Source organism: Apis cerana, linkage group LG11, assembly GCF_029169275.1.
Source record: "Apis cerana isolate GH-2021 linkage group LG11, AcerK_1.0, whole genome shotgun sequence".
NCBI lineage: Eukaryota > Metazoa > Arthropoda > Insecta > Hymenoptera > Apidae > Apis > Apis cerana.
In genome coordinates this window covers 14,084,828-14,110,336 of record NC_083862.1, presented here as the reverse complement: position 1 = coordinate 14,110,336, position 25,509 = coordinate 14,084,828, and the positions used below count along the sequence as shown (strand labels likewise).

At 32.6% G+C, this 25,509-nt stretch overlaps 2 protein-coding genes and 2 long non-coding RNA genes across 10 annotated transcripts in view; 1 reads left to right on the top strand and 3 right to left on the bottom strand.

Moving 5' to 3' along the window:
* LOC107995824 (uncharacterized) overlaps window positions 1–25,509 on the top strand; it is a 146,610-nt gene that overhangs the window by 98,532 nt on the left and 22,569 nt on the right. For all 6 annotated transcript variants that reach the window (XM_062082240.1, XM_028665714.2, XM_017053539.3 and 3 more), the window contains 3 exons: window positions 865–1,029; window positions 22,657–22,793; window positions 24,269–24,557. In XM_062082240.1, the coding sequence (XP_061938224.1) occupies window positions 865–1,029; window positions 22,657–22,793; window positions 24,269–24,557 (591 nt within the window). The remainder of the gene's footprint in view (window positions 1–864; window positions 1,030–22,656; window positions 22,794–24,268; window positions 24,558–25,509) is intronic.
* Window positions 2,674–7,760, bottom strand: LOC107995830 (uncharacterized). Its single transcript, XR_001765666.3, has 4 exons — window positions 4,588–7,760; window positions 4,141–4,503; window positions 3,343–4,046; window positions 2,674–3,101 (listed from the first exon to the last, which is right to left on the bottom strand). It is a non-coding gene; the product is annotated as an uncharacterized LOC107995830 (long non-coding RNA).
* Window positions 9,223–12,324, bottom strand: LOC107995825 (uncharacterized). 2 transcript variants are annotated; one of them, XM_062082242.1, is made up of 9 exons: window positions 12,087–12,324; window positions 11,587–11,713; window positions 11,362–11,506; window positions 11,005–11,280; window positions 10,758–10,926; window positions 9,985–10,518; window positions 9,693–9,881; window positions 9,472–9,606; window positions 9,223–9,388 (listed from the first exon to the last, which is right to left on the bottom strand). In XM_062082242.1, the coding sequence occupies exons 1-9, from the start codon at window positions 12,187–12,189 to the stop codon at window positions 9,321–9,323; spliced, it is 1,746 nt and encodes a 581-aa protein (XP_061938226.1). In that variant the 5' UTR covers window positions 12,190–12,324; the 3' UTR covers window positions 9,223–9,320. The 2 variants fall into 2 exon arrangements, with proteins under 2 accessions (XP_061938226.1, XP_061938227.1); XM_062082243.1 differs by lacking the exon at window positions 11,587–11,713.
* Window positions 12,936–21,646, bottom strand: LOC114577264 (uncharacterized). Its single transcript, XR_009832051.1, has 5 exons — window positions 20,761–21,646; window positions 18,650–20,697; window positions 18,426–18,569; window positions 13,864–17,576; window positions 12,936–13,794 (listed from the first exon to the last, which is right to left on the bottom strand). It is a non-coding gene; the product is annotated as an uncharacterized LOC114577264 (long non-coding RNA).

Sequence of the window (25,509 nt, the reverse complement as noted above, 5' to 3'; positions counted from 1 at the left end):
CGTTTGACGGAAAAAAGGGCGGACCAATGATAAATTTCGCGCCTGCGGAAACTGCGAAGACGGATGCGTTGTTTGCAGCTTCCCTTCGCGCAAACAACAACCTCCTCTATCTCTCTTAACGTTCGAACGTTCTGTGCACTTTGCAAAATAACGTTACATCGTTACACTGGAAAAAACGGTCATCTTGGATACTTTATCATTGCATTTTTCAAAGTACTGCACGAAAGATTCATACTGAAACATCAAATGAATATCATCGAATCGATGGATCAAGATTTGTCACGGTCAGATAAGTGGAATTAGTTGAAATTTCGAATGAATTTTCATTATAATTGTTAGATGTTGAACTTTATTTTTAATTTCTAAATTTTTTCCATCTCTGGAAAAAGTAGATTAACTTGGTTTTAGTGAAACAAGTAGAATAGGACGGTTGTAACCGAACGAGTGGAATATGACAAGTATTATCTCGAAAATGGATTAAGATTGTCGTGGAAAAATAAATTAAAGCTTGATGAGACAAATGAAACGGGGTATTATGTTGAGCCAACGCTTTTGATCAAGCGAAATGAAACTATCGTGTTAATTAAGAATTAATGAATTTTCCTTTTCGAATAAAACTTCCATTCTCGTTCAGAGTCGAATCTCGTTCTTTCCTATCTATCGATCAGTTTAATCTGTTGAAAAAGTAATTGCTTAAAAATAAAGATTAAATAATTCGTTTAAAATTTCGAATCGTACTTACTACATAAATTAAAAATTTCATACTCACAACTAACCTTAAAATTTTCCCCATCTTTATTATGTATCGATATTATCTTTGTTATGATCGATTTTATTATATATCGATTAATCGATATGTTTCAGACGCGAATTGGCCGGTGTTGATCTGCGTTTTAACGGCGACCACGGTGCTCTCCTGCCGGCAAAGCGAGTTCCAATGCGGGAACGGGCGGTGCATCGCTCTGAACAAAGCGTGCAACGCTGTCAACGACTGCGGAGACGGCAGCGACGAGCCACGACAGTGTTCTCGTAAGTACATGGTTGATGAACGACTCACTCTTCCACGGTGGTGGATCGAGTTAAGCGGCGCCACAAGCGCAGGACAGACGCGACTGGAAAATCGAATTATCCGCGACGCCCCCAATTTTCATCCGGCAAAACTTTGGATAACTGTGTTGCGTGTCTCGTATTGCCGCGGACTTAAGGTAGAGACGAGACAAATATTCGTCGATCTCTCTCTATTCTGAAGAATCTGATTCGAGACGGGCCTTTAAAATTTAGGATCGTATGGAATGTAATGCAGAACGGTATGCATCAAGTTACAAATGGCTGGAATAAGTTGGAAAGCGAGATAAGTAATTTAGAATCTGTGGAATCTGATAGATAAGAGACACTGCTATCAGGATGAGTAGTATATAATGAAAGAAGTAGTATCTAAGAAGCCAAGAATACACAGATTGCTCATAATTAATTTGAATTTCGTCAATTGTTCGTCTAAATTCGTTGAAATCGAATTTGATTTTATTTTTGTGCACAAAATTCTAAGTGATACAATTAATTAATCAATGTTTAATACGATCGAGATATATGTTTATCTCTTAAATTCAAGAATTTCTTAAGAATGTTTACATTTATTGGTCAATATAATTGTATAAATTGTTAATATAAATTATTTAAAGTAACTTTATTCGAAATTTTCAACTAATTGCCCAACTTTATCAACAGAAGATAAAGAAGAATACGTATTGTTTTACGTAAATTCCTGTAATTATTCGTTACATTCCTTTGAATAACATCAATTCGTATCTTGCAAAGTTTCTAAAAAACTTCTTTTCTTCTTTGATTCGAAAAATCGAAAACAATGGCGAAAAATCCATCGTATTCCCTTATCGAAGGAGCAAACGAAACTCGATTACAGGGCTAACGAAACAAGAAGACCGTGAAAGGTTAGGATAAACAAATACAGAGAGAGAGAGAGAGAGAGAGAGAAAAAGAGCAATAAAGGAGAAAAAGTGTAACGAAGCGGAAAGTCTTTAGGATCCCAGGTTGCGATCACGATAGAGGATAGAACGAGTTTCGAGTTTGAAACGGGGGGAGAGTTTCGATCGCGGGAACAATGAGAGGATCAGTTACCGCATTCAATCTTCGCGACAATGAGCTGAGCGAGGAATGTTGGCGACATGGAATAGAAAGGGAGAAGGAACGATTGTATCCTCTTCTCGGTGAAAAGCGGCGAATCTCCGACTAATTATTGTTTCCATTCGATGAAAAAGATCGCGCTCCAGTCGTCCGATTCTCAAGGTATCGAGTGAAGCACAGTGTATGTACGTGATATCAAGTGCAATCGAAAAGAGTTGGACTTACTGTATTTCATTCGTTCAATTTTGGCTAAATGCGTGTTTAATGATTTTGATTCGTGTGCGAATATTTTAAAATTGGAAGATTTAAAGATTCTTTTTTTTTTTTGTGATAGTTTTTTAGTAAATTTCCGATTTTTCTGGAATTTTCAATGGATGGAATAATATTTTAATCCTTATGTGGATGTTCAAAATTTCGAAGCTTATCACATTTGTAATTTTAGTAATCTTCTTAATGAAATTTATAGTTAATTTTAATCCTTATGTGAATATCAAAATTTTGAAAGTTACCGAAAATTTAATAATCTTTAGTAATAGAATAGTAATTTTAATCCTTATATGGATATTCCAAACTTATTAAAATTATACATTTATAATTTTAGTCTTCGAATGATAAAATTTCCGAACAAATTTATTTCTTGTATTAAATTTATAATTTTCTGGTAATAGAATTGTAAATTGGAAATCTGTCAAGTAAATATTGAACAATAATGCAATATGGAGTAGTATCGTTGATAATAATAGTTGGTAATTTGTTTGTCAATGAATGCCAGATTAATTCCGTAATCTAGCAACGATTTTCAATGAGAACGTGGCATCCTATAGAATTTCCAGACGCGTAAATTACCTTCCATCAACGTCTTCATTTATTCTACGTCTTCAAATCTCTCTAGTACACGTCTCGTCAAAAAAACATTTCTTCGAAATTGTTAGCAGTTAACATCCCTTCATTGCTCTATCTACCTGCAAATGAAACTCGTTTATATAGACTGTTCTACGTACAAGTGTGAAAATGTTCTATACTACGTAAAAAATGAATCAAGGAAAAAAAAAATATTCTTTCATTTAAATTGAAAAAATAGAAGTGATCAAAAACTATTTTATATATTCGGTTAAATTATATTTTATATATATATATATATAAAACATAATATCAATATTTTATTTTTTTAAAAAAATTAAAAATTCAAAAAGCACAACCAACCTCTTTTTATTTTTACTTTTCACAGTAATACCTTTCAAGACATCCTCTATATACGCAAAAATATCTCGTTTTCTCCACCACTCCTGCCAAGAGTCGTGAATTCCCCTTCACTTCGTTTAATCCGTAACACGTGCGAATATTAAGGCAGCCAGTGTCGCATTTATAATCGCGTAGGGTGTTTTCCATGGCGGTTGTCGGACGGTCGCGTGGAGACAATAAGAGGAAACGTGGTTGCTTTATGTTGGCGGCGGTTTTGCGGTAATGGGAAACATGGCGAGATCGATAAAACGGCGTTTAGTATCGTGTGCACCAGGGCAAGGGTTGTTGGAGAGAGGGTGCAACCGTAAGTTGAACCGTGGGTTCCCGTTGAAACGTGAAACGAATGCGAAGGTATTTCATTTCTCTCGTTTCGTTTCGCCTCGTTGGGGCGTGCTACGTTAATTGGAGTTTAATTATTCGTGGCTTTTCATACGTCGATCCATTCTAACCGACCACGTGATGATACTTCCATACGTACGATTGATAATTTCTAAAGCGCCAGTCATGTTTAACCTTTCGATGTTCCAAGATACGCTTCTAATCTAACCTAACTTTTCGAGTCAAGATTTTATCGTACGTGATTTTTCCAGTTTCTTTTTACACTAGTAGTAGTCTTCATTATCACTTTCCAAGTTTTAAATTTTTGAAGTTTCATTATCTTCGTTCTTTAAAATTAAAATATAATTTTATTAGTTATATAATTGTTTATAATTATATTAAAATAATAACTTTGTAATATTCAATATTATAATACTCTACCTGAGCTGAGACAGCATGACAAAATAACCTAACTTTTCACCAACGCAAGATCGTATATGATTGTTCCAGTTTCTTTTTACAGTCTTCGTTCCAATAAAGATTTTAACTTTTTGAAGTTTTATTATCTTCGTTTCTTAAAATATAACTTTGTAATATCCAATATTATAATATTCTATCTGAGCTGAGACCATATGATAAAATCCAAAGATTGATTTCACAAATCAGCCATGCATATCTCAATATATTCCACGTTCGTACAGGCTTTCTCAAGCTAGCTGAATCCAAATCTTTTGCGATTGACTGTACACGATCCAAAGAATTCAATGATAAACGTAATAATAAAATACTGTGAAACGTGTTCTCCTTTAACAGAAATATTTCATTCGACTTTACAATCTCCGTAAAATATTGAAGAAAATATTCGAGGGAACATTTTCAGTTACTTACATAGAAAATGGCCTGTGGCCCAGTTTTAGTGGAAACTAGGTTAACGGGTAATCTCGTTGCCTTTTTCATTCATGTTCCATTGTTTCTTCGAAATCTGGCGAAAAAGAAGCGAGACGTTTCTTCCATGATCACTATCCATTCTAACTACTATTTTCAAAAAGTAAATCGATGAAAAGATTGGACGGAAAGTCGTGTCGTTAATTTCTCCGTTTGTTTTCCTTCCTTCTACATCGAACAAACAGGTAAATATTTTTCCTCGCGCCTTCTCCTTTCTCCGCAAACTCTCCTGCTTCTCTCCAACTGCCCAACTGAGTTTGTAACAAGAGATACGAAAGGAAATGGGTACGTCGTATCCAGATGTTAGAATGTTGTATACTGAAATTATAAATAGGTTAGATTTATATCGGAGGACTTGCTCGTTAATAAATAATAATAATAAAATTCGCAAAAATAAATGAATTTTTTTCCTTTTTTTTCGTTTCGAACGAAATTTTTTAATTTTTCTTGATTTTTATCGAATTTCTTTTTCGATAATAAATCCGCGAAAATATGAGGAGACGTTTTTTAAAGGATAAATCAAGAAAATTAGAGGATCGAAGAAGAAACGACGTGGATTCGGGTGGATTTCCCGGACAAACTACCCCTATTTTGCCACGCTCTGTCGATAGCAAGTTGTCCAAATAGGGGACAACATCCCCATCTTTCCAACAATTTCGTCATGGATCTCGTCGACGCTCGTTATCCTTTATATTTTCCAAAATTTATTTCTCACATTTTTAATTTTAAATTTCTGATTTAGATTTCTTTTTATTTCGAATTTTTCATGAATTTATAAATTATGATTAATTCTGTATTCTGTATAAAATATAATATTATTCAATTTTTTTTGTATATAAAAAATGAAAAAATATTCCAGGGACGATTAAATAGGTTTTCGTTTATTTCACGAACGAGATACAATATTTTCATGATTCTATTAGCATTGTTGTCGTGTCACGAGATGCACGTCCCAACCTCTACACTGAGAAGGGTTAAATCGCGTGGAACCCGGCTCACCAGCTTCGAATTATTTACGGCAAATGGCGGAACGATGTCGCATGTCCTCTACGAGCTCGATTAATCCTTACGTCACGTGATGTATGTTCCCTTCGATGCGACAAAATTACAAATTCGACAAACATCCTTCGAGACATTTAGTCGAAATTGATTGAATTTCATACGTTGCTTGTTGGTTATGCAGTTGGTATGTAAATTTGATCACACTTATGCAAGTTTTATTTATACGCAATAAAAAAAATGTTAAAATATTCTCATCTTGTTCAAGTGTAACGTATTCGATGCAAACATGAGCGTCATGAGAATTTTTTATTCTATAATGATCATAAATTCTCATGAAGAAATTAAAGAACCGTTATTTCCTCACTGCAAAATTTCCTTCACTAGTTTCTCGATCTCTACTTATCAGTAACCCACAATGTAGCCCGGCTTAACTACTGCCGCCATAATTAACCGAAACTTACGACTCGGGTTTAGGATGCGCGCGCACGCGGTTAAACGTCACGCGAATTTATACACGCGCGTTCGGTGCTTCCTCTACAAAATTCCTTCTTGATAACAATGATTTACCGAGTCGTGCTCCCCACCGGGATCTTATTAGCCTCATTATAATGACTGTTTCGCGAGACAATGCAACGACGATGTATTTACAGAGAGACTACAGGGGTAAACGTTGATCAAGCTGATTCATTGCGAAATAATTGCACAACCATGCTGCGATCCGCATTTTCGCGGACTTTGATATATTATTCTAGTATGTCGACCGGCTTATCGCCGCGAAACCTAGCTTGAGGCTTGGAATACATCGCGATTTATATTTTCGTCACGTACCACTCGGTTAATTGGTCTGGAGGACTGAAAAGTGAGCTTTAATGTGATGTGTATTTTTTGTTGAAAAATTTTATAATTTTAATTTCGCAATTTTGTTAGAATTTTATTAACGTCGACTATAAAACAGATTTAATATTATTTATACTATCTGAATCAAAAGTCACTCGGTTTTGTCAAACAAGAATTAGATTAAGATAGTAAAAAGATGTTGAAAAATTTATTTTAAAAGTCGTGCTTTCTTCTTAGAATGTATTTTCAAATGGAATTTCGAATTTGCACTGTGAATTCTTTATAATCCTCATGGTAAATAATAATAATGCAAAAAATATTGGCAAAGTAAATTTTTCCTTACGATATGATAAACTTCGAACTAAATCAAAGACTCTACTTTTCAATAATCAATCTGTAATTTCAATTATTTATCCTTACCAATATTCCACAATTCTCTAAATTAAAATAAGGTAGAGAAGTAAAAATATCAGAATACATTATTAAAATCATTAAAATTTCTGTAAAAGAAGCTGACTCGTTCCTGACTTGTTCCTCTCAAGATCCCTATTTTTGCACCGATCGTAATTCAAGGGACAAAGTCGTAAAACGTCGTAAGGACCTGATTCAGACGTTATTCCGCACTCTTTTTACGTCCATCGATGATGAAGAAGGGAAAAAAGGAATACAAGCTGCTGGTAAAACAGAGAAGTCGATGTGCGCTCAATGGATTCGATGAAGCTGTAGCGAGTTAGAGGGGTCTCGCGAGTAATCCAGGTTAGAGAACTTCCGGTTCCAGCGACTGGGAAAGAATGACGTGTCAATGGCAAGGCCAGATTCCAGTCACGTAGTTGCGGAACCAGAACTTCGAACCGGAAAGAAAAACAGGCTCGACTCTGTGGAATAGAAGATGAAATGAGTGGTCAGCGAAATTGGAGAAAATGGTATTTGGGCTAACGTTTGGACGTGGACATCGCGAAATACTGTAATATAATAATAAAATTAAATATTAATCTATTCAGAATCATTCTGTTGCAGATAATTATATATAGATAAAAAAATAGAAATAAATATATCTAATTTTTTTATATAAATTAAATTATAAATCTTGAGATTAAAAATGATAAATAAATAATTTTTTGAAAAGATTTTTTCCTAAATGGCTCGAGCAATCTCCTTAGTTTTTCTGGAATTAAGGAATAACTTGGATAGTATACTGTAAATTATTACAGAAAAAATAATAATCATGATTCATTATATCATGAACATTGAAACAGAATATTATTATAAGCATCAATAACGGAATTACTATTTCAAAAAGAACGATCAAACCTTTCAATTTTATTAGATTCCAGTTCCAATTCCAATATTGTACTATCTTCTACAATAACCTCTCGCAGTAAGATATCTTCTTTAAAGCCGGAGCTGTCGACATTTCGCTTCTATTTTTCATTAAACAAAGATGCTGGCTGGTACAATCATGAATTTTCTTAAGCTCGCTTCTTCCATTTCCTTTCTTTCCCTTCTTTCTTGTCTTTGTATCATTTTTTTTAATTTTATGTATTTTATAGACGTCAGAAATAATGATACCATATATTAGCAATAAATACCATCACTTTTAATTGCATTCATAACGGATTACAGGAAGTTAGACACTGGTTGCAGAAAAATTACAATGGATAATAACAAACTTTGGTATTCTTCTTGCGACTACAATGAATTCTCCTCACGAATCCGGTTAATTTATATCAATTATAGAGGTTAAACCAATTTAGCGCGAGAGAAAGGGGTGCTAGTCAGGTTTTATTAGAAAGAAGTTACCGTTCACTCTTTGCACGTTATTCTTTGCACGTCTTGCTTGACATCAAATTCCGACCAAAAAAAAAGAAAAAAAAAAAAGAAGAGAATCAAAGGGAAAGAATTTTACTCTATTTTATCTCTCTGTTCCTTTTGCATTTTCATCGGATCCAGTTCCCCATATATCATTTTTCTTTAGAATTATTCAGAATCTCAGCGACCATTAAAATGGAGAAAATGTTTAAATTGAGAAAAGTTAATTTGAATGCAAAAATTCTTTTCTCAAAAACTCTATACTTGAATATATATCATTAATTCACTGAAGTTTCTTTTAAAAAAGTTATTAGTTTTTAATAGCCATTTTGAATTTTTTTTTCATGCAAACATCGTTTTGTCGATGAAAATATGAATAGAAATAATTCTTTTTTTTTATAAAATTAAAATTCAAATAAAAAATTATTCAAAACATCATTCATTATTCAACTTCAAGTTCCAAAATTCTATCCAATTTGTATAAATAAATTTATCGTACTCTGATAACGATAATCTCTCTTCAAGTTACAAAATTTATCGATGAAATGATCATTCAACGTCTAACTACACAGTGATCCTTTAAATAATTCACAAACGTTCAGACAGAGGATTAAATGTCAGTGGCAATGGTCTTTAAAGAGTGGCACACAAAAGAGCGCTTTAAAGGACCTACTTTTCAGTCGTCGAGCCGAGTGCTCTTCCTTTCTCCCTCTCCAGCCTGGCGTGTGCCTCTTTTCTATCCCCGTCTACGTCTTTCATGTTTCCTTTTCCCGGCTTCTTAGGATGGAACCGAGCTACCACCGACGCTTTCTCGACCGACTGTCGAGAGTGAAAATTACGACTATGCGTAATTTCGCTCGAATATTATTCACTCTAGACGAAAAATGAACCAGTCTTATTACCATTCCAAGAGAGAAATTATCTCATTCGTTCTCGCTTCACGCGATTTTATTTCATCGAAATGAGATTTTACAAGAAATACACGTTTCTTAAATAATTATCGATCCTCTCCTCGATAAGATTCAGATTTAGAAGAGATTTTTTCCATTGGAACTGCCTTTCAAAATATTACTGAAGTCGAACTTTTTCTCGAATTCTGCAAGAAAAAAAAATAAGATAAGTATATATAAAAGTGAAAAAAAAAAAGTTATACGAATATCTTGAATAAGAAGTGTATACGTGAAAAATTCCGAGTCTTGCTAGTCGATGGAACGTTTTCGTTGCCCTCTAGATTTATATTTTCATTCATCGGTGATAAATTGGGACACTCGCAAAAATTTCGAACAGATCCACCGTAGAGCGTTATTTGATCAGCTGAATAATGAGAAACATCCAAATTAAAGATAAATTCATCAAGAAAATAGATCAATAGAATAAAAAAAATAAAGAATGATACGTACATTTCAATTCGGTCATATTCTCATCGATACAGAAACTTATTTCACTGTTATCAGAATAATCATAGTGAAGAGTAAACATACTGGAAGGATTAAGATTATTCTGGTCGAGTTTCCGTATAGAAGACTCCTTCGTTATTATTGATCCAGGAGATTGATTCATCAATGGAATTTGAATTTCTCTTGGGATGACTAAATTATTATTTGATAGAAATATATTAGATCTAGATTATTCAAAAGAAACACAAGATATATCAGAAGCTTTTAGCCTCTTAGATAACTTAATTTGGGTTACTTTTTTCAATTTTTTTAATTGAAGGCACGGTGTAATGAAATGTCTCGATTCTAGAGATTCTTGGGCGTGGAGATGGCTCGACCGAACAGCTCTTCGTCCTCTCTAATAGAATACCCTTCATTGGTGATGCCAGGGGTTTCTCTGCGCTGTGAGAAATCAACTTCATTTTCTTTGCCACCGGTTCATCCCTCTCCTTTTCAAGATCTTTGCAACGTTGGTCTGTTTGCTTATCTTTGGAAAGACCAGACGACTGGTCTACGTGCTCCAATTCCTGGCCCATTCGTTGTTCCACTTCCCCCTCGACTGCATCGATCGGTTCTGACCCTATATTTCCATCCACTTCGCTGGCCACATCTTCGTTCTCCACTTCTTGCTGCTCTTGATCCAGGGAAGAATTTCTTGAATCGATCGGTTCCTCATAAGAAAGATTCAGATCTTTTTGGGCTTGAACTTCAGTATTGGATGGTGGTTGTATGGAATTTTCTTCGGTTAAGCACATTTCTTCCAACATCAGGGTGTCCACCGACAAAGTATCTAAATTCATTAATTGTTTTCATGAGTTTTAATTTAAACGGTTAAAGTTGATCATTGTGATCGTTTCTTCTAAGAAGTAAAGAAGAAAAAATGATAGTAAGAGAGTAAAGAGGTTAAATATGGAAAATCGAGTTATTAAATTTAATTCGATTAAATCTAGGATCACCGAGTATGAGGAAGGAAAAAATTCTGAAAACCCTTCTCCAAAGAATATCTCACGATAAAACGAGAATGTGCACCTATGGAATTCTCATAATTTCTTTTCCAACCGTCTGGGAAGCCGATTCCCGGCCTAGGACCGTAAATCGTGCGCATGTGGGAGAAATTAATCTTTGGCGGTGGCATTTCCAGCAGTTTCAACGCTCGATTCCTCTTTTCTTCCTCTTGTTTCTTCAATCGCATGGATAGCTAAGAAAAAACCGGAAATAAGAAGCGTATATAACAAAGAAAATCTTGAGAAATATGTGAAAAATCATCGTGAGAAACCTCCGTTTCGATCGTGTTCAACTCCTCCTTGCGTTTGTCGATATTTCTATCAAGATCTTTCAATGTTTCAGCTAGTCTGGTATAATTCGAAATTGCACGCGCAAGTACGATAATTTTTGCGCGCATTCTGAGCCAAGCGATCCGCTGCTTTTGCTTCAAAATCTTCTCGAGTTCGCTAACTTTGTATTCCAGGACCATCTGCTCGATTTGAAGCTTTTCCATTTTTATTTTCGCCTCTCTTCTGTCCTTGGCTAAGGGGAATTCTTCGTATTTTGCCTAGTGAATACATTGAAATTCGATCTTTTAGATTTCTTATCTCGAATATTGCGTTTTAAGGTTATGAGAATTACAACATACGTGATACGATTCCCACACTTTTTCGTAGTTGTTGTATATATTTTCATAAAATTCACAATCCACTTTCATAATTTTATAATCGTTATCCAAATTAAGCTTCATTAACTCGATTTTATTAGAAATTTCAATCATATAATTTCTTTCTCTATTAAAGATATTTTAAAATATTTACAAATATGATGAAATTATATAATATATTTTATAAAATCATTATTTTTTACATACTTGCTCAGAGAGTTACTTAAAATTAGAATATTTTCTTGAGTATTCTTTGTGTTTTCTTTCAATTCTTTCCTCGTTTGCAACTGCATCTTTACTTTAACTTTGAAGTCTTTTATTTGCCTTACAAGTTCTTGAGAAAATTTATAAAAGAAAATCTTCGAGCAATTACATTCGATAATATTAAAAAAATAAATGCATTGATATAAAATAAATATTATTTGTATTGCGTTAAATAAAAAAAAATCTTTAATAAATTATTTTCATGTTATTAATAAGAAATATCGATAAAATCGCTATTTTTATAAAAAATATTCTAATTACGTCATATTTAAAATAGTTATTGCCGATTTTTGCCATTTCGATATTTAGCTTCAACAAGTTCTTTCATTGGTCAAGCAATATGAATATATCGATAAATCCCGTATATCGTCGATTGATGTGTGAATATAATATTATTTTCAACAAGAAACGAAAATAGGATAATAATAAGAAAGAAAGCATACCAGAATACGTATTCTTGGATGTCTCGATTTCCATGAGTAGACAGGTTTCCAACATAGTCATAAATTGTGGATCGTCACAACTGATTTCATCTTCCATTTTCATTGTACAACAATATTTTCGCGAAACACTACTCAAAATTAAATACAAACTTGAGAAAAAGAACAAAAAGAACGAAAAAATTCGCTACGCAGTAACACTTACACGACGTTGATGGAAACTGACGTGGGTGGTCTATTGAAATTATAAAACGCGTTCTAATTGGCTGGCGCGTTATGTAATAATTTGCGCCAAATTTAAGACGTTTTTTGAGACAACATCATAATTATCATTAATTTACAAGGAAAATTAAGAATATTAATTAGCAATATTTATAATAACAATTTAAAGAACATTATTATTTAACATAATCGCTGGTAAAAGCAATTTAATAAAAAAAATAATAAAGAAATTACGTGAATAAAAGATAAAATATAATTAGATAAACATTGAAAAACTAATCTCTTTTTTATTATATACCAAACAACATCTCGCCCATAAAATAACATGGTTCATGAAAATATTTCGTGCCCACTGCAACAAGAATTACAAAGCAGAAACTTAAAACAAGGGAAAAGAGACAAAATTCACGACGAGCGCGAAGAGCATGTAACTGTTAGTAGAGTTTCTGTGTTCATAGCGAGCTATTCGTTTGCATCGTTTCTCACAGCTTGCTTCAACTTCTCGACAACATAAAGGCAAATTTAATTCTCTTGCAGCGTCGACGATGCGCGTAAACATTTTACGATCAAGCAGCCAGCGAGTATTCGCCACTGGCAACCGATTAATTTATCGGTCCTGTGGAAATTGATATCGAAAAATATAAGTAAAGACCTGGATGCCGAGTGCATGGATACAGGGAACTGGCCAACGGCCAACTGGTCGGCCATTTGGGTCAAAACTCTATATCCATTCCTCGACTCCTTCACTTCCGGTTCTGGTACGACCACTCTGTGAATTGCCGATACTTTTTTCACTATTTTCACTATTTTCACTATTTTCACTCTTTTGATAGCTATCGTATTAATTTAAGGTTAATCAAAGTGTTAGCACTTTGTTGTCCATCACTATGAAATTTTTTAACTTGAGATAGATAAAAATAGTAATTTTCTAAAAAGAGTTCTTTTATATAATATTGCAATGGATTTTTTTCTATTATATAGTGAAGTTTCGTGAAAAACTTTCGGCGAAAATATATGACATAGTATTTTAAAAACTTTCTTCTCTTTGAACTCGTGTACAATTTTTTTTTTCTTACCATTGAATGTAATTATCAAACACGTTAGCTTCTCAACTTTTGAATACATTCCTCTGGCCTCGAAACCGACCTCAAAGCATAAAATACAAGTCACTCTCATCTCTTTCTATAAATTAAACTTTTCATCCTCATTTGTTCAACACATCCCAAGATAAATTCTCGAGTAAGCTTCCAAATTTTACCGAACACCTTTCGCCTACACTCCATATTCCCTAGCCATATGCAGCATCACATATGTGTAATAACTAATCCTTTATATAACGTTGAGAGTAACTCGCTGGAGATTCACGCTATCATTTAATATAACTATCACTGAGATACTCTATTCAAACATCGTATCATTGCCAATTTTTGCTATAATAATAATTACTTACCAAGGAATATACACTCGAAAATTTTCGAGTTTTAAAAATCTAAAAATCAAATCAATTTTTTCAATGGAATCACCAATTTTCTTTATATCGATAAAAAAAATAACATACCTCTTTCGATGTCATTTACTTCATTTTCTTTACTTTGTGTTTCCGTTCGAATCTTTAAAATCCATAAATGAAACGGATTCTGGACGGTGAAAGATAGAAGAGGAATTAAAAATGATGCTCGTTCTTGCATGCGTACAAAAAGCAGCGTTGTACCATTATAGGAACAAAAACGACGCGTTCGTTCGCTTGAATGCAGGTTGCACACGAGTTTGCAGTTTATTTAATAGGAATCGTGAACTGCCGAGTCGTATACGTGACCGTGGGGATCCTTTTTCGCGCGGGCTGCGTTGTCTCGCGAACCAACAAAGCGGCGACTTGCAAAGTATTCTGATCTCTCGTGTAATCCCTTTACACCGGCTAAGAGACAAAGTTCTGCAACTGAAAAACGATTACACGCAAAGTGTCTCGTTATGGAAAATATTTGATCTTTTTCGATGCAAAAGATTTAAAGATTTAAAGATCAAAGATTTCGATTTTGGCTTTTTTTTTTTTGATGACGATTTTAAAGGATAAAAAGGAATTTCAAAAAAAGAGAGAGAATTTTTAGGATAAAAAAATATTTCGAAAAAACGAGAACATGAATGGAAAAGTTCAAAAAGTGCAAGGATTGATGCATGTACATGATTATTTTATTAGAAGAGTTCTTTGTTAGTTTTAAATTTACTTTCAACCTTCTGCGCATAACAAGAATCCTTTTACAACCGAAATTGTGCAGCGGATAAAAAAAAAGCGTAGCATGAAAATGTATTTAAATTCATACGTGCCAGTTTATCCTGTACCGACCAGCTTCACGACCAGTTTAACTTTAAAGCGGAACATTCATCTGCACGAAACTATCTCTGTTATAGAAGAACAATCGAAAAAAAAAATGGAAAAAAGAAAAAATACATATATTCACGAGCGAACAAAATTCGATTTTACGGAAATTTCTGTTGAACGAAATACAAAAATGTATCGGCGAAACTTGAAACAGAACAGCACGAGAACGAGTGTATAAAAAAGATGAAAAAAGTTGGTAGATAGTGTCTAATGGCGCATCTTTGTGAGATTTTTGTAATTTACGACATGGCAACGAGATGTCGATATCGTCGATAATTTTCCAACTTACAACTATCATGGCGGATGTAATGTTTTTAATGAAAATTTGGCTTAATCTCAACCTATCTTTTATCAAAAAATTAAAAAACCATCTTATTAGTTTAAAAATTCATTTTTTCAAATACGAATGATATTAATCTAAAATAGAAAATCTAGGAAAAATTATAATTATCGAAATTGAAATTTATTTATTTCAAGAGAAAACAAAGAATTTTGTTTCGAATAACGGCGAAAATTAGGAAAATGTAAAGCTATATCATGGAAAATCGGGAATTTGGAGGCGTTGTTACGCGTGGCTGGCGAATCGCCAATGGCAAACCGACCCTACTTGGCAACGAGGATTCAACTGCAGCGTATAAACAAGTTGCACGTTCGCCTACTGCTCGCGATTACCTCGTTTAGTATGAAGACGAAATATTGCCCTCTGAGGCGATCAATTCTCTAAAACTTTCCAACTTCTCGTTTAGTCTAAATTTATGTATTTCAATTTATCCTATATTTCATCTTTTTATTTTCTTAAAAAAGTTGGATTTATTATGAAATAAATTAACGTGGAGTATATGTCCTAAAAAAGGATAAATAAATATTTATAAAAAGATATCATCATATCTTTAATTTCGATGATTTCTTTTAATACAATATCAAAATCATCATATTGTGTTGTGAAGGTTTTACTTGATCGTTGTTTATTAAAAAGTTATTGATCTAGCCTAACTTAACCTAAATCCAATATAGACCATGATATTTAAATAAATTTTTGTTTGAAATCAAAGTTTAATTCGTATTAAATCTAAATCTTAAATCAAAATTAAATAAAAATTTATTTAATTAGCTATCAATTTTCTGTAGCAAAAAAAAATCAAAATTGATCCAATCTAAGTTAAACTTGTTTCAAAAAAAAGTTTTTTTATTTTTAATAACTTCTTAATAATATAATTAATAAACGCCAAATAAAATTTTCACAACTTCAAAATGATAACATATTAAAAATCATCAAGATCAAGAAGAAAAAAATACATTTTCGTAAATAATTATTGATTCAAATTAATATATAATTTGAACACTTTGAGAAAAAATTGAAAAATAATTGTACATTTATCATTAACAATATTCATTAACGCAAAATAGTTTAATTGATTTATTATAATTATTATAAGACACATTAAAATTTTTGAATCTTAAAATTACAATGTGACAAATAAATAAATACAAATCTTTCATCGATAAAGAAATTTCCTTCTTTACTTTTTCCTCTGAGAGATAAGAGTTGTCTCTCCTCTTTTAATCATCCAATGCCAAGATTGCATAAAAACGAAGAAAAGCGTCGTCTTAACGTGTCAAGTAAATTCTATTTCGACTCGGATAGGAGGGCAGTGAAATTCGTCTGGTCGTTTATCGGGACTAGACCGAGAGGAAGGATGATAGCCGGCGGCTAAGGGTGGATTCAGGGATCATTTCCTCTTCGTTCATTTTTCCCCTATATTTTTTTCTCCTCTTTTTTTTCTCATCTCTCTCGTTTGAAACATCCAGCCAGAGGCGACGAACGCACAAGGATCGACGCCGTGCAGGAAAATATGGAAATAAAGTAGGCGCGCACGGATAAACGAGGGAGACGATGGCTGCAGAGATGGATGCAACTCCCACGGGTGTTCGTTTTCAAAAGGATACCAAGCCGCTTTCATGCTACCGTAAATCGAACATAGCTGGAATTTTAATCGGACGTCTCGCGTCTCAGGAACTTGTACATTTTTTGGCTTCACGTTTTCTCTACTAGCTTTATACAATGATGTTGTGATTTTCCTATTTTGTTTAAACTGGTTAAAAATGGTGTTTCGAAAAGTTGTAATATTGCATTGTTGTTGTTCTATCTATCTTGAAACAATACAATGATTGATATAACAATTATTCAATATGTATATACAATAATATTCATGTATAATATACAATATATAATATATATGTATAATTATATTATATATGTATAATTACAGTAGTATTGTTCTTGTATTTAATGAGTAATTTTATATATAATTCCCATAAACTAAATACATGCATGCTTCAATAGATTATCAGATCTCACTAAAAATTATATAATGTAAAAAATATATATATATATATATATTTCCATTAAAATTCGATTTAATAACTGAAGAGAAAGAACAGGTAATTAATAATAATTAGCGTGAAAGAATGGAAGCCAAATAATAGAAATTCCAGAAGGAGAGATTTATCCGAGGATCTCGATACGATCAAACGTCATTCCACCAATGATTTTCTTTTTCTTCGAGGAAAGGGAAACCGCAAAAGCACTCTGGTTGATAGGCCACTGATCGCGTGGTATCTCTCGTATTGGCTTCCCCTTGGCTCTGGTACATCTCTCTTGCAAATGGATCCTCAGAGGAACTAGATTCAGCCTGAGAGCCGGTGACAAGAAAGGAGTCGCCGGATTGGAGATATACGGGTCACCTCGATGATAGCTCAACAGGCTTCCCACCTCCTTCGATTCAATCGACTCGAATCGTGCTTAGAATTTGATAACTCTCCTTATTCGATTATTTCCTAAGAAATCCACCGTCGAACGATCTCAGTTCCTTTGTTGACAAGTAACTAAAAACCTGGAATAAGAATTTGATATTAGCGAATAAATTTGATGTGTAATTAATCTTCTCTTGTGAATAAATATTTAATATAATATTACCATGAATAAAAGTTTAATTTTTTTAATTTAGATATATTATATGTATAAAAAAATATCCAACATATTGTTAACAGAACGATCAATCTAGTCATCTTATATAAATGATTGTAATTAAAGTGATGTGAATACATAAGTAGACATATTCCAAGTTTAAGATGCAAAATTTTGTTAATATAGATTTAAATAAATGAAAATAGTTATATAAACATAGGTTCACAAACGTTTTTAAATAAAGATAATAAAGATATAAAGAAAATATTATGTATTCGATATTAAAATTAAATTAATATTAAATTAATAAATAATAAACACAACTCGCATAAAACTATATAATATCAAACATCCTATGATTATATAACATTTTTAGTTTATTCATATAAAACATATCGACAACGTGCACTTTAAACTTGGTACACTCTGATATAATTACATTTCTAACTTAATAAAATAAAAATATATTAATTTTGCTAAAAAGAAAAAAAATGTTTTCTCGTTCCCAAAATAAAAAATACGAAATCCTTTCATTTTAATTATTCTAGTGTTGAGCATTTGTCAAATTTTAAATACGAAAAACCTTCTACGTAATTCCACAAAAAAAAAATTCGTAATGAAAAGTGTAAGAGAGGATGATCGTGATCACAGATCCCTTTACTCCTCTCGTACCAATCACACTGGTGCCCAGAAACGCATAAAACCTGACCGAGTTTTGCGCACTGGTTTTGGCGAGCATATCCCGCGAAAAATCCTGCACCGCTCGTAAAAGTACCTCATATCGTGGCGTGCAACTCTTCCCCCCTCTGTCTCCTACTTTTTATCGCACAGGAGGACGCATTTCTCGAACCTTTCCACTCTCAAAGCTCTCGAAACGGAAGATAAATCGAGGCTTCTAATCCCGGCTCACGTAAAGAACCTGAAAAAAAAACGAAAATTAGCTCATTTCGAGACGTGGCTTGCTTCTATAATACTCTAATTTCCTCCCTTCCTTTCTACCTTACGATACGTATAAACATATATTCTAAGATCTTTCGAGTTGTTTGTTCGCTTTTCCAGGATAACCACTTATTTCCTCGGTCTTCTTTTATCTTTGTTCATACGCTTCTCTCATTGGTGGAAGTCACGGAATACGAGAGAATTTCACGGTTAAACGCGCGCCATCTATATCGGTTGAACTATGGTGATTTCTTTCCCTTTTGATCCGGCATTTATCCACTGAGACGTTCATTGTTCGTCATTATTCTTCTATAATGATACCTGAAATTATTTCATTTCACACAGTATCGATTTTTTTTCGTGATAAGCAATAAGAAATAGAAAAAAAAATACAAGTTTGAAAAATTGGAAAATCAAAGTAGAATGGTAGAGTGATTTAGTGATGCAGAGTTGGTAGGCTCGTGATCGTCAGCGCGATAAATGGAAAAGCACTCGAGGGGTCCATATTTTATTGCGTAATAAAATATAGTCCCGCGATGGTACGAGAAGGTAATGGGTCACCTGTCTAGGATTTATCGCAAGCAAGGTTTGAAAACTGGGTAGTTCTTTGAAATTTCTTAGAGGGAAACGAGAATAGTAAATTTAAGAAAATCTTAAACTTTGTTCTTGCAAAATATTAAAAAATTTCATTTCTTACGATAGACATTGATATAAGAAGAAAACTTCAAATTTCTGTTCCTTAAAATATTCAAAATTTGCCTTCTGTGATATAAAAAGTAAACCATAAATTTTGCTCAAAAATATTTAAAAATTGCCCTCCTTGTGACAAACAGTGACATAAAAAGAAAATTTTGGTCCTTTAAAATATTCAAAATTTGTCTTCTACGATATTTATATAAAAAAAATTTAAATTCTCGTCCCCAAAAATATTTTTTTTATGACACTAATATAAAAAGAAAATCTAAAATTTTCATTTCCCAAAATATTTAAAAATCATCTTCCAATGACAGATAAACTTTAAGCGAGTAAAGAAGTTTTTTAAATAAGACAAACAGAAGATGAATTAAAATTGAAAATGCGGCATAAGTTGAGAAAAGAGAAATGCAGAAGGAATTATTAATCATCACGTTCCAGAAAGATCTTCTTTTTCTTCTTCTTCTTCTTCTTCTTCTTCTTCTTCTTCTTCTTCTTCTTCTTCTTTTTCTTTTCTCCTCCTTTTCTACAACATTTCAGTAGAACGATCCGACCAACTGCATTTGAACAGTGACAAAAGTCCATAATTCGTCAGACACCATTGGCAGACACCAAGGGGAGGAGCACGCACATCCAGCCGACGAAATGCAGCCAAGTAGTTGATGCCCGGCATTAGTCAGCCGTGAGAAACGCGGAGAAACCAGTTCCCCTCCAGGAACTTTCGTAATTTGACGTAACAGATGCATCTACTGAATTCGTAATACTTCAACAGAGTCGGTCGGTGCGACTATCGATTTTCGATACCGAATCCTTCCATTAAACCTAACGACGACGTATATTCAATTACATCTGGCCCTCGATTGTTCCAAACAGTTCGATTTATTATTTGTGTACAATTTGAAAAAGTCTTGGCCGAGTATTTCTCTTTTCTTCTACATTCGTTTCTCGTGTATTGTATCAAGAAATTTCATTTTTTCTTCAATCCAAGATTTGTACATGTTTCATTATTCGATCTCATGAATTGAAATACAATAAATGCATTGAAATCAAAATTCTAGAACGATTCTTGATTTTTCTTCAGATTTTCAGGATTTCAAAATTTCTTTGTTATTCGTATCCTTCATTTTCATTTATTCATTTTCCTTTATTTCACTGTTTATCTCTCACAATTGTTTCATTAAATTTTGGTTTTTCAAGATAGAATGAGAGTAACACGTGAGAAAGTTAAATTAAAATTGTAATCATGATTTTGATTTTAAAGAAATTAGGTTTTTAAATTCTAGAAACTTGAAATTCGTTATACATAATTATGATCATTCTCTTATTATTAACATCATCGAGAAACGCCAGAGAGAATCACAAGAAAAAATCAGATTCTTCTAAATCTTCAAAGATCATCCGATCTTCTACAATTTCTAAAAAGAAAAAAAAGGAAAAATTAATATTTCAAAAATTTACAAAATTTCTTACAAACTTACGTAAATCTAAAAATTAGATTTCGATCCATTTTTAAAATTTTTTTAAATTTTCAATCACACGAAAATGATTATCCACGATGAAAATTAACCGTCGGTTAATCCAATTACGTATATCGATAAGTTACGATGCAGAGAAGACGAGACGATTTCAGCTTGAGCTATTAGCCAGGCAAACTGGGATTTTGATTAGGAATGAGACTTCCCGATACCTGGAAATGGCGCGCATTGTGTTCTCGACCCATTCACCTCGTCGATACTATGTCCGTGTGTGTTTCTCTGTGTGAGTTGTAGCCCACCACCTATACATTAGCCTCGATTTTCATTCTACGTATATACTTGCATGATGAGCCCTTGAAGCCCTACAATGAACTAGTATTGTGACCAAGCCGTCCTGCACAGCGTAATTCTGCGCAGAGCATGCGATAGAGGAAGCCAAAGTAACTTAATCGGCGGCCGAGTTTCGGTTTCCTTTGAAACACGTCGATCAAAATCTTTCTACTATTGTGTTATCGCGATTACAATCGTGTCATTGGTGATGAACTCGTTCATTGGAAAATTGTTACGTGATTTTAAAATATTAAGGGATTAATTCATTTTTGTGTTATACTTAGAGTGTTATATTCACAGTGGGATTGAAATATCAACGAGCTTCCGTTTACGTCCATTTACGTTCGTACGTGTTCAGTGGTTCGGTTCGATTATTCGGTGTTGATTGGCATCGATCGATCGTTCATGTAAACGAATGCACGACCAAATGGATTCGTATTATAAATCAATTAATATGTCAATATTTTTTGAAGGACACGATCTTCTTTTAGAGTGCACATATTTGTTCTCAAAAATAATTTTTCACAAATAAAATTTTGATTTGTTTTATTTTCAAATCCTGTATTCCTGTATAAATGATATAATATTAGTTAAAGAATGTTTTAAATAAATGATTAAAAATGAAAATAATCTTGTTTGATCCCAAAAAATTACTTTACAAACACTTTGTTGGAAAAATAGAATACGTAGAATAAAACAATAAACGTTTGAATGAAAATTTAATCAAACTCTTTCCCATTAACCAAACAACTAGGTGTTTCAACAAAATTCACGAGGGATATCACAGTTCGTATATAGAATTCATTGAGTTAACATGTTCACGAATGGCCATTAAAATTCAGCCCTATTCATCGTCGATTTAAAAATAAACACATCTGTTATTTCACAATTACGTTTAAATGAAACTAATTACTCTTTGGTCTTGTTTCACTTTTGTGAAACCTTTTATCCATTCAACGAACTTAATTTGTCAAGATAATGAGAGTTCTATAATTATAAAACGTTATAACCAATATCCATATATTGAACAAATTTTAAAAAACTTTAAATTTTCAAATCAAAGTTATTATCAATCAGTTTGAGAATATCATTATAATTATTATCTTGATGAATATTTCTTTTAAATATGAAATATATTCTTCATTTAACTTTAGTTTTTTTCCCAAAAAAAATCGAATAGGAGTACTCGCGGTTATCGATAATTCATCGAACGTTTCTATCGATTTTTTACTCGGTCGAACTCGAAATTAACCTCGATAAACTCTTTGATCGAGTCTCCAATACCAATTACGGAAATTTGAAAACGATCAACCGAGCTCTGATTCGTAATTGGAAATGAAAGGACAATTGAAAAAGTCGAATATACACGCATATATTTAAAAAATTAAAAATAAATCTGTGGTAACAAACAAACTCTCATAATCTTGTATCGAATATTATTTTTTCAATGTAAATGCTACTTTAAAGTTGAAATTTAACCTTTTCGTTTTTAAACTTCCTCTGGGGGTTAAGTGAGAAGACAATCGATAAAATTCATTCGTATATATGCTTCTTTTCCATGTATTTCAGCGTGCAATAAAACATATTATGGCGACGTGGGCAAGACCTACGATTTGGAGCTCCATCGACCTAAGGAGGATAAGGTGCCTTACATTTGCAAACTCACCTTTAGCGCACCGGGTGGCGATCTTGGAGACATCGTTCAGGCAAGTACAAACCTAACCTAATTATTTACATTCTTAATTAACATACGATCACTGAATACGAACCGTAGTTATAATTAAACCATCCATCAACTCGTGATAATCGAATTTTAGGTTAGATTAAATCACCAAAGAAATTTCCATCCGGCAGAACTTTCTTCTAAATTATAGATATAATTTCATGGAAAGGATCACTATAGATAGTGCAATGTTCTTCGTTGAAAAAAAACTCGAAAGCTAGTTCAAAAAAAAAGGAAGAGGAAAAGAAAAAAAAGAAAAGGAATAAAAAAATAAAAATGGAGAAAGAGAATTCCGGGGAGAAACAAGGCGGAACCACCGGTACAGGAGGAATAAAAATTAACGGTGGAATTTTTAATAACGCGAATTGCTAGAATTGCGCCAGTTAGCCGGAGAAAAGCATTCTCGAACATGCGTTTTGAGGCCACGAAAACTTTCCAATGGAATGAACAGGGATGAAACGAAATAGGGTGAAAGTTTCTCCACTAAATTTATATATACGTGGCTCGTTTGCTGCGTTTTCTCATTGGTTGCCCTCATATTTATCGTTTTTATCAAAACAGGTTAACTTCGCAAGTTGACACCACATTGAAAGAAATTAAATAAAAAAGTTCTATGTCTTTCTATTTAATACTATTCTTGTTGAAAAAAAAACAAGCGAAATCAATGATATTTTAATCGAAATTTAATTGAAATTTTCATAGATAGATATTCTTTAATTATAAGAAACTCAATTATATGAGAAAAATTAAAGAGATGAGTTTGTATATTTATGTTTCAATATTCGAGAATACTCGTTGCTGGATATTGTCGTTTTATTGAAATACTTTCAAAGAAGAATATTGGAAAGTTTAAGCGAGCAAATCTAATTAACATACCAACGAATAATTAATTTTTATTTAATGAAATTGCAACGATTCTAAAAGAAGAGAAAAATATTAATTCTTTTAAAGTGGTAGTAATAAAATTCAGCAAACTTTCTGTAATATCAAAAAAATTACTTAATTACTTAATATCATCAAAAAAATAATATAACTAACTGATTATTTTTCAAATTACCTAAATTATAAAAAAATATAATTCAGTAACAATTATTTTTCAAATTATCTAAATTACCTTTTAATTTTATCACATCTAAGTGCTTACCACTATTAATAATTATTTTTCAAATTGCTTTGCATTAAATTGCATTCCTAATTCTCTCTGAAAAAAATAAAAACGATATAAATTCACTAAATAACTTATTTTCTACATTATTACTTACATTTCTTACTAAAAAAGAACACAATACAATCAGGTAATAATTATTTTCCAAAGCTATTCAAATTCTATTCCTTCTAATTCCACCACACCTTTTCAAAGAAGAAGAAAAAAAAGGAAAACCAATTTCAATAAATTTGCTCAAACTTCATCCAACGCCCGACAATCTCGATCAACGTAGACACCACTTGCGATTTCAGTTGACGTTCGACAGCTTCACCCTGGGGAAATTTGTGTCGTTCACTGCTGAGGGGTGTCCGGACGGTTCGCTCCAGATTTCGGAGGCCCAACGACCGGACGTGGGCGGCCTCTGGTGCGGTACGTCCTGGGGGCCCGCGATTTACTACAGCGAGACCCAGACTGTCTCCATCACCCTCAAGCTGCTCAGGCTCAGCAAGGATCAGACGGGATTCAATTTCGACTTCAGGATGGCGTACAAGATGATCAGGAAATCGGACGCCGTGGTACGTTATGGCAATCCTTTCGTAGGTACGTATGGAAGTTTGGATTATATTCTTATATATCTTCCTCTTGGCAACGTGATTCCCTTGTTTTCTCACTCCTGATACTCTTACGTTGATAACTTTTGCATAAGCTAGATAGTTTTGAAAATGACGTGGTTTGGGTACAGTTGTTCGGATTATCAATTTCTTGATTCATGGTTCTTGAGATCGTAGTTTCTGAAAAACCAAATTAAAATTACAGAATCTTGTAAAATTTGTGATACGAAACGATGTTATTAATATTAAATAATAGAATATAATGAAGATATCATAGGAAAAAATTATATTTGCTTTTTGGAATAGAATTTTAGAATAGATATTATAAATAATATCTAATATCTTTCATAATTATAAATAATTACAATTGAAAATAAATAGGTATATGTAATTATATTTCTATCTTAATAAAATAATAATTTTGCCAAAAACATTTTCATGTTCTAATATTAAGTAAATTTTTATAAATATCACCACGTTATTTTGCTATTTCACTTTCCTATATAGAAAAAATCTAATAATTATTCTTATTAATGAAAGAAAAAAATTATATAGAAAAAAATCTTTTATTATTTAACACGTTCACTATCATTGTCAATTTATGATCTGTGTATCACACAATTCATATCCACACCATTAAAGAACTAAACTACCGTTAATAATGAGAAACTGTCTACCTTCTTTATTGCAATTTCTTCTAAGTAATAATAACGTGAGAATAGAAATCAATAACACCATTAATATTTTTCATTTTAAATGTCAATGAGTATGTCTATTAACAAGCTCTATCAACATAATTTTTTCATAAGAACATCAAGAGCTGCAGTTACAAAGTACAATTCCAAGTATCCAAATAAATTCCAAATGTATTCCAAATAAATCATCTGCAAAGCAAATAAATAAGTAAGATTAATATAACAAAAACTTTCACATTCGTGTAA